The sequence below is a fragment of the Psammomys obesus genome, unplaced genomic scaffold, assembly GCF_907164565.1.
Source record: "Psammomys obesus unplaced genomic scaffold, mPsaObe1.curated_primary_1811, whole genome shotgun sequence".
Classification (NCBI taxonomy): Eukaryota; Metazoa; Chordata; class Mammalia; order Rodentia; family Muridae; genus Psammomys; species Psammomys obesus.
In genome coordinates, this window is record NW_026596073.1 from 4,824,793 (window position 1) to 4,836,764 (window position 11,972).

At 45.6% G+C, this 11,972-nt stretch overlaps 1 protein-coding gene across 1 annotated transcript in view; it reads left to right on the plus strand.

Annotated features, from left to right (window-relative positions):
• The window catches only part of E2f7 (E2F transcription factor 7), a 40,708-nt gene that overhangs the window by 27,486 nt on the left and 1,250 nt on the right, over positions 1 to 11,972 (plus strand). Inside the window, exons 8-12 of the mRNA XM_055626159.1 lie at positions 3,024 to 3,209; positions 3,710 to 3,779; positions 5,651 to 6,131; positions 7,579 to 7,831; positions 10,174 to 10,595. Of these exons, the coding sequence (XP_055482134.1) occupies positions 3,024 to 3,209; positions 3,710 to 3,779; positions 5,651 to 6,131; positions 7,579 to 7,831; positions 10,174 to 10,595 (1,412 nt within the window). The remainder of the gene's footprint in view (positions 1 to 3,023; positions 3,210 to 3,709; positions 3,780 to 5,650; positions 6,132 to 7,578; positions 7,832 to 10,173; positions 10,596 to 11,972) is intronic.

The following is an 11,972-nucleotide window of genomic DNA, read 5'->3' on the forward strand; positions in this document are numbered from 1 at the left end:
AAGAATAAGTAGTCAAATAATCAGTTTACAAATAGCATGGCTTCAGGAGAAAAACCTAGACAACACACAAAACCCATTAGAAGTGACGAGTGGATTCAGACAGACCGTAGCATATAGACTAACATACAAAAATTTGTTGTGTTTGCATACACTAAAGAGAAAGGAAAAAAGCAATCCTATTCACCACAGATAAAATTTCTATAAGCAAATTTAACAAAAGGATTGATGTATCTATAACAGAAACTGCAAGTGTGGAACAGGGGATTAAACACAACTTCTCAAAAATTTGAAGAACTGGGTGTGCCTTTAATCCCAGCACTTGGGAGGCAGAGACTGGTGGATCTCTGAGTTCTGAGCCAGTCTGGACTACATGCTGAATTCCAGGACAACCAGGATTACACAGAAACCAAGAACAAAATGGGGGGAAAAATGTAAAATCACAGAAGACTCCAAAGACGAGAACAATTCTGAGGCAAAACCAGCAAACCAGAAGCACTACAGTACTCGACTCCAGAACATACTAGAGTGTGGCATCCAAACAGAATGCTAATGCGTGATTTCAGATATACTACAGAGGATAGCACCCAGGCAGAGTGTTGCTGGCAATGATGCAAACACAAAGACCAGCCAAGCAGAACAGCAAACCAAGAAGTAAGTCCTGTATACAGCCAGCTAACTTCTGACAAAGGCACCGAGAGCACACACTGAAGAAAGTCTCTTCAATAAATGGTGCTAAGAAAATGATGACATTTTCATAAGAAACTAGAGCCCCATCTCACTAAGAAACAAAAAGACAAGGGTACAGTTATGACCGCACACTTTTTTTCTTCTAGAAGATTTGCTTCAGGATGTTAATCTGGATGAGATATTTCTTTGTTTTTAGTACAATCCCAAAAGCATTGTCAACAAATAACATTGGAAAATAAGATTATACTAAACTTGAAAAAAAAAAAAACCTATACAACAAATACCAATGAAGAAACACTTTGCTGAATGGGAGGAGATTATTATGCGCTATCTGACAAGGAAGTAATTTCTAGAGTATAAATGAATTCAGTTCAGCAGGAATGGGGGGATGGCTAAAAGAATGGTTACAGGACCTGAATAGGCCTTTCTCAAGTGAATAAAGCACAAACACCCACCAAGCATGAGAAAATGCTCATTGTCATTAGTCACATGGGAAATGAAAACCAAAACAAACCGCAGGGAAATAAATCTTTCACTCCAGTTAACCAAAAAGACCAAACAGACACGCTTTGGATATGGAGAAAGGTAAAGCCAGATTGTTCCTAGGATCGCGAAGTAGTACTGCCATAGTAGGAATCAGTATGGAGGTTCGTCAGAAATGAGGGCTGAAGCTACTGCATCATCCCGCCGGTAGCCAAAGGGAACTGGGATGGGTGTGTTGAAGATTTATCTGTGCTCACAGCTGTTGCAGCACTAGTCTCAATAGCCAAAGCGTGGAATCAACCTAACTGTCTCTTGGCAAATAGAGAAAATGTTGACATGTGTGAGCAGAGGATTTTCCCACTGCTGAGGCAACACTGTTCTTAGTGCTCTCAGCGATGCACCCTTCCCCACAAGGACGAGCTTTCCCTACTCTCGTGCTGGTCCTGTGTGAGCTCCAGAAGGCTCTCCCTTCTGAGCGCTTCTTTCCGTGACCTCACATAGTGTTCTGACTTCTCGTTCTGCACTGACGGCTCTGGGAGCCCTTTCTTTGCAGGTCCCCCACTTCTCTCTGTCCGTTTGTCCTCTTCAGTATTCTGCCTTGTGAACTCCAGCTGCCATGGTGCAGCGGTTCTCCCAGCTATCGATTAGGGAAACTCCCGGGTTCCTGCGCGCCAGCACCCCAACCTAGAAACATCCTGCCGGCAGTTCAGCAAGGACAGTTAAAGCTCTCTTCATTTCATCTCTGCTCTAAGAGGTCATTGTCTTCCCAGAGCCTAAGGGCCACAGTGTATCCATTTCTGCTTGGTATTTTGATTGAGGAGAGCAGGCAAATGTGGATCCTGAGGCTGGCTTGACCCATTTTTTTCTTTTTGCTTTATTTTCTGATTTTATAAAAGAAACATATATTAGGCTTTAAAATTTTTATTTTTGGTTCCATTTTCAAAGTTGCATTAGGTGAAGGTACATTTTCTGAAAGTCTAGCTGGACTTTTCAGCATGTTAGATGCATAATTAAAATGTCTATGCCTTAAACATGGACAAGGCAGGGTCCAGACCAGGGAGTTGGCTGCCCAAGTTACGGAAATTTCCATCTTGACTTCACAACCGGCACCTTGAAGCATGAAATGACATCCAGACCCCAAGCCTTCCATCCCTAGTCTCACTGTTCATCATCGCCTCGGCCCTGACGTCTGCTGACCTCATTCCTTTGGTCACTTGGTAACCTGCTTTAAGAAAGAAAGAATAAAGCCGAGGAGGGAATTGAGACTCTCCTCTGTGTTGATTGCCCTGCAACGTCGGCGAGACAGGCTGGGTTCGATTCATCTTGAAAGTAAATCTCAAAATATGAATGCATGCGGAGCTGGCCATGGTTGGGTTTCCTTTGCTCCTGGACCCTAACCGAGCATTAAAATGCCAGGCCTGTTCTAATTCGGGTTGAAGAACGTCTTGTTCCTCTTTGGTTGCAGCTGGAATAATTTTAGGATACATATGGGTTCGTTCTCACTTTATAGCTAACTACTTCTTTTCCAGTGCATGGAGAGAAATTGGGGTTTAAAATAGCTCATAAAATTCTTTTGATTGTTTTAGGTTTTTTATTGTTTATTTATAGGTTAACTATTTCAACTATTTGCCTTTTTATGTGCATTAGCATTTTGCCTGCGTGTGTGTCTGTGTAGGAGTGTCAGATACCCTGGAACTGGAGTTACAGGCCATTGTGAGCTTCTCTGGAAGAACAACAGTGCTCTTAACCACTGAGCCATCTCTCCAGCCCCCAGAGCTGTCCCTTAAAAAGAAGAAAATGACGCAAGGTTGTAGCTGTACTACAGCACTGCAGCTCTCCATTTCTCTCTCCAGACGAAGAACTATTGGATGTCTCTGCATCTGTCTTACCGGAATTGAAGAAAGAAACATATGGCCAGATTCGAGTGTGTGCGAAACAGAGGCTGGCGCGCTACGGTTCCTTTAACACAGTTCAGACGTCTGAGAAGATACAGAGGAAAGTGAGCTCAGAACCCAGCAGCCCCCAGGGAGGAAAACAAGGTACCTGCCTTTGCTTCGCCCGTGGAGTCTGTAGGTTGCCTTGAAATAATGGTAGCCTGGGCGATATGCAGGCATTTCCAAATGAGCTCTCTAGACCATGCCTTTTTTTTTTTTTTTTTCCAACAGCCAACTTTTCACTTGCCTGAAGTCAAACAATTATTGGCTGCAAAAGACTTGCTGACTTCACAGTGTGCGAGCATGACCGCACGCCTGAAATCGATCCAGTCAGCCTTGATCAATTGGCTTGCCTTGCCTGGCCCCTTTGATAGATCACAGGAATTTATGACTTGGGAGAAACAACACTTGTTTTGCCTTCTTGCTTATTCCTAATGAGAAATCATCATTAACGGCTACCTTCTGGATTGCCTTTCTTGAAACAAAACCAGAACAGATTTAAGATAGCCTTCAAAAGCCCTAAGCCACAAGGAGTGGTCTCTGCCCTGTGTGTCTGCATACGTAAGGCTCCCGCTGTATTTGCTAACCTTCACGTTCCCTTCCAGGGTCAGCGTATTCCCTAGAAATTGGAAGTCTGGCAGCCATCTACAGACAGAAAGTAGAAGATAATTCACAGTAAGTCCTTAAGAACCCAGAGTGTGATCTTCTGTACATTGGCTACAATGAAATTGAGGAAAATGAGCTCGGAACCCAGAAGCCACTTTAAATCAGTTGTTTTATTTTTTTTAATCCACTCATTTTATGGAGTAACATATTTTCTCCTTTGTGCCCAACACTGAGATACTATTCTCAGTGACACAAATGCCTGCAAACTGTCCCCTAAGTCGTCACAGAGGAAGCAAAATAGAAAAGCCCACCAGTTAGTACCAAGTTACCTTCTCATCACCATAGCTTATTTAGTTAATAAGCGTGGGGTCTTCTTCTTATCATTAACCTCTATAGACAGTGCACTAAGGAAGGGATGAGAGAGGCTGTTAATGACAGGCGTTGAGAAGACAGACTGTGGGCCAGGGCTGAAGAGACCCACAGAATGCTGATTGGTGTAGCTGTCATTTGTCCACACTGGCTAGTTAAGTGAAATACCACCCATGAGAAGCACCCGGGTGTCGGGAGCAGCCTGCAGATAAAGGCTGTCACTGTCAAGTCTGATGACCCAGGTTCCATCCCGGGCACCCACATAGTAGAAAGAGGGACCTGGTTCCTGAGAACTGCCCTCTGACCATCACACGTGCCCCGTAACATCTGTACCCACACACGTACAGAAATCGTAAGAGCCAAAAAACAATAGAAATATGACAGGAGCATTCGGGCATAGGTCCAATTGGCAAAATGTTTAAAGTTGAGAGCGTTTAAATCTACCAGACACACAATAAAAAGAACATTGTGGGTTCAGTGAGGAGCCTCCTTGCCAAGATAAGGACTTGGGGTCGGAAGCAGAGAAGATCTCCCGGTGGGTAGACACAGAACACAGCATGCGTGGCTTCTGCCCAGCCGTGATGCAGATCTGAGTCAGCTGAACACAGGGGCAGTGTGAGGCGACGACTCAGGAGTCCTGGTCCAGGAAGCACCCAACTGCTTCCGGGGTCAGGGCACCCCACAGTTCCCGGGGGAGGTGAAGAGTTTGACGGCAGTAGCCGGCAGACACTGCAGACACTGCGGCCTGGTGACTTGCAGAGCTCAGGTCCTTGCTCAGGGAAGCCATGGTTGGAGAGAGAAACTCATCTTTGCAAAACTGACCCATGGTAAAGTGGGGCTCAGTGACCTGCACAGACAACAGAAATCCACGTCCTCTGCTTACCAGAGGTTAATCCAGTTCAAAACATGAGTGAAGTGTATTAACATATTGAATATTTGGGTTTTTTTTTAATATATGGAAGGCCCAAAGGCTTAAAATGGGGCTTAATTTTGAATGTGGACTGCCTGAGCATTCTTTATTAATACCGAACAAACTGAGAAGAATAACAAAGTACCAAGCTGGTAGATAAGTTGACTTCTTTGCTGCCCACTTTTTCTTCACATGGAACTCTAGGCAAACTAGACTAGCTTTCCTTTACATCAGTCTAGCCCAGACTCCCCTGCACCCCTACTGTCTCCCAGTAACCGGGAGCTTGGCCTGTGCCATCAAACAGACCAGCAGTGAGGCCCAATTCCACATCTTTAGAACCATAGCGGGAGGGCTAACCTCTGAGCTTGGCTTGGGTTTTCCTCGTTAGTAAGCAGGAATGAGAGGAGCTATGACTGTTGTACTTCACACGGTAAGGACCAAGTGCCTGATAATCACTAACCGTTAGCTGTGGGAGAACCAGTGTCAGAGGTCACCCGAGAGCCCCGCTGCTCTTCCTCACGTTGTCCCTATCCAGCCAGCCAGAGTGCCCCTGTCTGCCTCTGTTGACTAGGGGCCGCACTTCCGACTTGAAAAGCAGAGAATCGGAGGCTGTGACAATGCTCAGTGACTTGCTGGTACCCACTGTTTCTCTTTATTGCAGGGGGGGAGCCTTCTCCAGTAAGAGAGTGGTGCCTCCAGCAAGCGGCTTGGACCCTGCCCTCCCCGTTGACTCTGAATACTGTGTGAAGCCTGTAGCCCACCCAGTGTTCTCTGTTGCTCAAACAGACGTGCAGGCCTTCACCACACAGAATGGTCTAAATGGACAAGTAGGTGTCCCCCTTCCTGCTGCAGCCTCCGACACAGAGGGCTTAAAGCCAGCTCTGCTTGCCAGCCAGCCCCTGGTATACGTGCCCTCCACCTCTCTGTTCATGCTGTGCGGGAGCCTGCAGGAGGGACTGTCCCCAGAGTCGAGGTCAGAGGAGGATGGCGGTGGCTCAGAAGTCCCAGCTGACCTGTCACTGACACCCTCCTCTCAGAAGCGCCTGTGTGAGGAGAGGGATCCTCAGGAGGAGGATGAGCCTGCCATGAAAAGACAAAGTCAGGAGTTTGAAGACAGCCCCTTATCTCTAGTCATGCCCAAGGTAAGGGAATGTGGGTAAATGTGCTGTCTCATTTGCTCAGAGCTTAATGAAGACACACGTGCTTTCAGACAGTAGAGTCTGGCATTGGAGTATATTTCATATGTTCCTCATCCCCAAAAAGAATCTTACCATAAAATACTATAATAAAATGATTTTTATTTTTAGAAAAGTCACATTTCTTATAAAATGCCAAAAAAAAAGGTATATAAAAAGAAGAGCTTGCCTGTTAGTACCGAGTAGCAATTGCTGTTAACATGTTTGTCTGTCTCTTTCCAGTTATTTTTAATGAACTTAAAACAAATTTGCAAATCATTACAGTAATCATTTGGGCCCTGGAAAGAGTGGGTTTCCTGAGCCAGGAATGTGGACGCCTCGGGAGGGCTGGGACTGGAGTGGGTCGGCTCTCTTGACTGCCCAGTAATCCTGGTTTCTTAACTACAGAATAAAGAACAAAAAAGTTGAGCTATCCACATTTTCCACTCAGTAGCCACACAGAGGTTGATGAGATGTGACCAGTAAGACTGAGGACCCTAAAAAAAAATAAATAAATAGCAAAGGCAGTGACAACCACAGTGTTTTTATCACAGCTGTGTGTGCTGGGTCAGCTAGGCACACTGCCACACAGAAATTACTCCCATGATTAAGAGCCTTTACCTTCTACCTTTCTCTTGCCAAAACTGTTTTTCTAATCATACATACAGCCCAGCATTGCAGATTGGAAGTGTAAGGAGGGAGTCAACTTGAGCATGGTGTAAGGGAGTTATAAGCAGGTGAAGGAGAGAGTAAGCAGAGTGTACATGGTAAAATTGTCGAACTGACTTAGCAAAAAATAAATCCTTTTTTTTTATTTTTAAACTGAAAGAGGTAAAGATGTGTAAGACTTACAAGTGTGTGTCTTAGATAAGCAAGGCGGCTCTGAGGCAGCCTACATCTCTTAGAAGACCCTGAAACAGTGGTTCTCAAACTTCCTAATGCTGTGTGTGACCCTCTAATAGAGCTCCTCGTGTTGTGGTGACCCCCAACCATGAAACTGTTTTTGTTGCTACTTCATAACTGTTACTTTGTTACTGTTGTGGATCATTATCTAACTATCTGACATGCAGGATGTACTTTCATTGTTACAAATGGACCCAAAGGGGTCACGCCCCATAGAAGACTGCAGCACCAACACTCCTGAGGCGTTACCAACACACAGGGTTTGCCTTCATAGTCTGAATGCCATGGCCAGATTGGCATTACTGTAATCCCTGTCATGTCTGTACTTAGGTGTCATAAGGCAATACACACCCATTTCAATTCGATACCTACAAAAAGAGTAAGACAATTAATCCAAGTGGCACAGGCCTGTACCCTTGTCTATATTGTAGATATTTTAAAGAATCTCCTCTAAAACTGACTGCTGGAATTTTTACTTGGCTTCTCTGCTTTCTGGTTTGGTTGTGCTTAGAAACCCTCAAATCCCGCAGACCTCACCTGCCCTGTGACCACGGGGAATGGGAGAGGTACACCCCCGGAAGACGCCTGTGCGAAGGGTCAGCTGCCTGCAGCAGAAGTGTCAGGAAAGGCTGCTGCAAACTGCTTCGTTGCTTCTGACTGTGTAAACCCTTCAAGAAACCCAGACACTGAAAAGCCTTCGAATGAAAACGAGATCACCAAAGACCCGTCCCTGCTGCAGTACCTGTATGTGCAGTCTCCGGCAGGTAAGGCATTCCCTGTGGCATTTACTCCTTTGCCTGTGTCGCCTGGCCAAACAGAGCAGCTAGCCTCCTGATTTTCAGGGTCTAGAAGCACCAAGAACATCATCATGATCTCCAATAAGAGGGCTTGATACTTAAAATCACTTACTGCCCACATCAAATTAGGACAATTGCTCAGATACTCTCACTGGTAGAAGAGTAGTAATAGCACCTACTTCGCTGCAGTGCCGAGAATATTGAACTGTCCAAGTACCTGGAGTGCCAGTACCAGCGCTTACCAAGACTCGGTAGCTCACTACTTTGGACAAACTGAATTAGGAAATCTATTAGGATGTGTCCTATGTGGGTAAAGTTGTTCTTGCTACAAAGATGTTGTATGAGTTACTTTTCTTGGTGTTACAAGGAAATACTTTAGAACAACTTAAAGAAGGGAACGTTTATTTTGGCTAGTTGCTTGGGAAGGCATGGGGAAAAGAGCACAAGATGGCTGGTTGTATTGCATCTGAGGTTAAGACCCAGAGAATCGCTTGCTTCGGCAGCTCGTGCACTGAAATTGGAACGATGCAGAGATTAGCATGGCCCCCGGGGATGGATGACCTGCAAATTCATGTTAAAAAATATGTTAAAAAATAAAATAAAAAAGACCCAGAGAGGGTTGCATGCTGTCACTCACCAGCTCGCTACCTTTCATTCAGTTTGGGACCCCCGCCGATGGGGGTGTTGCCCACAGCAGCCTCGTGACACATGTCTCCAGACAATTCCTGATTCAGTCAAGTTGACAGTGAAGATTAGCCACCAAGTTTTGGAAACAGCTTTCCTCCCGTTAGTTCCTTGCAGGCTTACGTCCGGTCTGCCAGTCAGAGGAAATGGGTGCTTCACCTTATTTGTCTGTTAACGTCTTCAGCTTGGAGCGTTGAGTCTCAGACAAGTCAGTGTTGGGGGTGCATAAATGAGTAAGCACAGACTCGGCCACTGTGGAAATGAAACTATAGTACAATACGGGATTGTTGGTTGGTTGCTTTCTTTGGCTTCATTCCTATTTCACAACCATAAACCATTATTAGACAGTTGAAGGGGACACATGGGCTCCTCGAAATGTTTACAAAGCAGACGACTTAGTGTAGAGGGTTGCAAAAAAAAAAAAAAACAATTACAGTAAGATTAAAGTAGAAAGTAAGTGGATTTAGGGCTATTTACACTAATAAAAAGGCGCCATGTTTTCAAAGCTGTGACGCACTAAGGGTGACAGTGAGACCTGCAGCCCGCAGTCACAGAACCTAGCTTTGTGTGTGGGTTGTGGGCAGAGGACAACCTCAGATACCATGCCTCAGCCACCACCCACTTTTCTTTTTTCTGTCAGCCAAGACTAGACTCACTAAGTAGGCAGTGCTTAAGGTCCAGTGAACCCCAGGGGTCCCCCTATCTCTACCTCCCTGGCCCTGGGGTTGCAAGTATGCACCAGCTTCTGTAAACAAACAAAACCCAGAAAGACAGGCATGCTGGTGCCTGGCTTTCTGGGTTGTTTGTTTGTTTGTTTGTTTGTTTGTTTACAGAAGCTCAGATTCAGGTCTTTGTGTTTGAAGCACTTTCTGAAGTGAATGATCTCCCCAGGCCCCATTATTTGTACTTTTCAATACTGATAAAAGTAGTATTAGTACTATTATGATTCGTTGCCTATGATAGTTGAGGAAAATCTGTTTAAGTTTGTGATGATAAAAAATAGGGTTTCCCCACTAAAATTTCATTTTCCCCTTCATTTTGGATTCAATCAATTCCTACTAAGAGCCCCCAACAGGAGGATGGGGCATGGTTCAGTGAATAAAGTGTTTGCTGAGGCAACATGAGTACCCCAGTCCAAGTCCCCAGAACCCACATAATGCTAGGCACTGCCTGAGTGTACCCGCACTCCCTGCACTCCTGTGGGGAAACGGGAAGCTGAGACAGGAGAGCCTCCGGAAGCTCTTGGGACTGCTAGCCTGTTCTGTGCAGCAGTGACCGAGAGACCCTGCCTCAAAGTAGAAGGTGAGGACACAGCACCCAGCATGTTCCTCTCACGTCCAAGCACGCCTACATTCACACGCGAATGCACACGTCCACAGAGAAAACAATTTTAAAGCACTCTCTGCAGGCGTTGTCCACAAGACGCTGCAGGTAGATGTTGACACGCCACCTGTGTGGTGTAGCCATGTCAGCCGGAAGACCACAGCAGTCATGTTAACTGGCATCAAGGAGAAGGTGACATCATGCACTGGTTTACTGTGGACCCCTTTGGAGGCGCCATGAAGGATGTGAACATGAATGACATCTTTCACTGTGACTTTCTCTTTGTCTTCCTTATGTTGCAGGGTTAAATGGTTTCAACATGCTCCTACCTGGCGGGCAAACCCCCCACACTATGGGGCCGTCCTCGGGTCAGCTGCCGTCCTTCGGTGTCCCCTGCATGTTCGTACCGTCTCCAGGCTTGGGCCCCTTTCCAGTTCTCTATTCTCCAGCAATTCCCGGGCCCATCTCTTCAGCTCCCGGCACTCTGCCGAACCCGGGACCCATGAATTTTGGCTTGTCCACCCTGGGATCTACAGCTCATGTTCTCATCGGCCCCGCAGCCATGGTCAGCCCGAAGTCGTCCACCCTCCCTGCTGCAGACCCTCAGCTTCACTGTCAGCCCTCACTAAACATGAGTCCGGTGGTGCCAGGCTCGCACGGCATCATCCACCCCGAGTCCCCCAGCTACATGAGACATCCGGTATCGATGGTAAAAGTAGAGCAGGTGAGACCCGAGGCTCCATGGTTCATGTTGTTCTAACTGGGGCATGCCTAAATAGAGTTGGCTTTCCTCTCAGTCACCTGGCTAATACAGACAGGTATGACACCAGGCTCTACCCGCCTGTCAGTGGGAACCCAGTGTTAACTGCTTATTCCACAAAGCGTCGGCCTCCAAGACAAGAGATATCAGTCTTTAAGACAAACCTTTTCATTTGTCTTCCCACTTGCCAGTAGTAGAGGACCCTTATGAGGCCTAGTTACAGTTCTTTATACTTGGACTGTCTCCCTGATCTGTCATTTATCTCTTTAGGCTGTTTAAGGAGACCCTTCTAAATGTAATTATACAGCTGTAGGACAGCTCACTCAGTGCTAACTCAGATTCCTGTCAGCACCCATCATTTCTTAAAACATGCCACCTGGGAGCTAAGGAAACACACACAGGTTACACACTTATAAAACACACATAAGCAGTGCCCACATAATCAGTTCTACGTTTGTCTCTGGGATTCCTTGTTATAGTCCAGTCAGTAAAAATCTGTTCCATTCTTATAAGACACAGTGTTCAGAGACACGAACTGCACTCCCGAAAAATGTTCTTCTGTTTGGCTAAAACTAGTTAGTGAAGTTACCTAGAGGCTCAGAAGTTTGCTAGATATTTAAATAATCACATTCTTTTTTAGACACGGTTTTGTTTTGTTTTGGTTTTCCCAGTGCTGGGAGTGAAACCGAGGGCCCCACGGAAGCTAGGCAAATGCTCTGCCATTGGTCCATATCCCTTGCCTGAACAGACACGTTTTAAAAAGATACTTTTCTTATTAAATCTTGAAGGATTTCATACAGTATATTTTGAATATTTCCATCCCCTTCTCCCACTCCTCCCAGGTCTTTCCCTTCCTTGTCCAGCTTTGTTTTCTCTCAAGGGGCCTGCCTCAGAGTGGTCAGTGTACCTGGTATCACACTGAAGAACACCGACTTTACCAGCAGCACGCACGCCAGGAGCCCCTCAGATAGGATTGGGATACTGTGCCCACTTCACTTGTGTGCTGGGTTGTTGTTGGGTTGTTTTGTTTTTTTTTTTTTTTTAATTTTTTGAAATAAAAATATAACTACATCATTTTGCTCCTTCCCCCTCCCTCTAGCCCTTCTTGTATACACACCCCCCCACACTCTTAAATTCATGGCCTCTATTTAACTTTAACTAATTTAACATTAATTCCTATATGTGTATTTACACACATGTGTGTGTGTGTGTGTGTGTAATTTGTTCAGTCCCTTTAATGCTACTTGTGTATATAATTTCAGGGCCAACTACTGTTGTTGGCTAACCAGTTTGGAAGCTCTTCCCTGGGAAAGACTGTCCGTTCTAACTCTCATCCTCTGT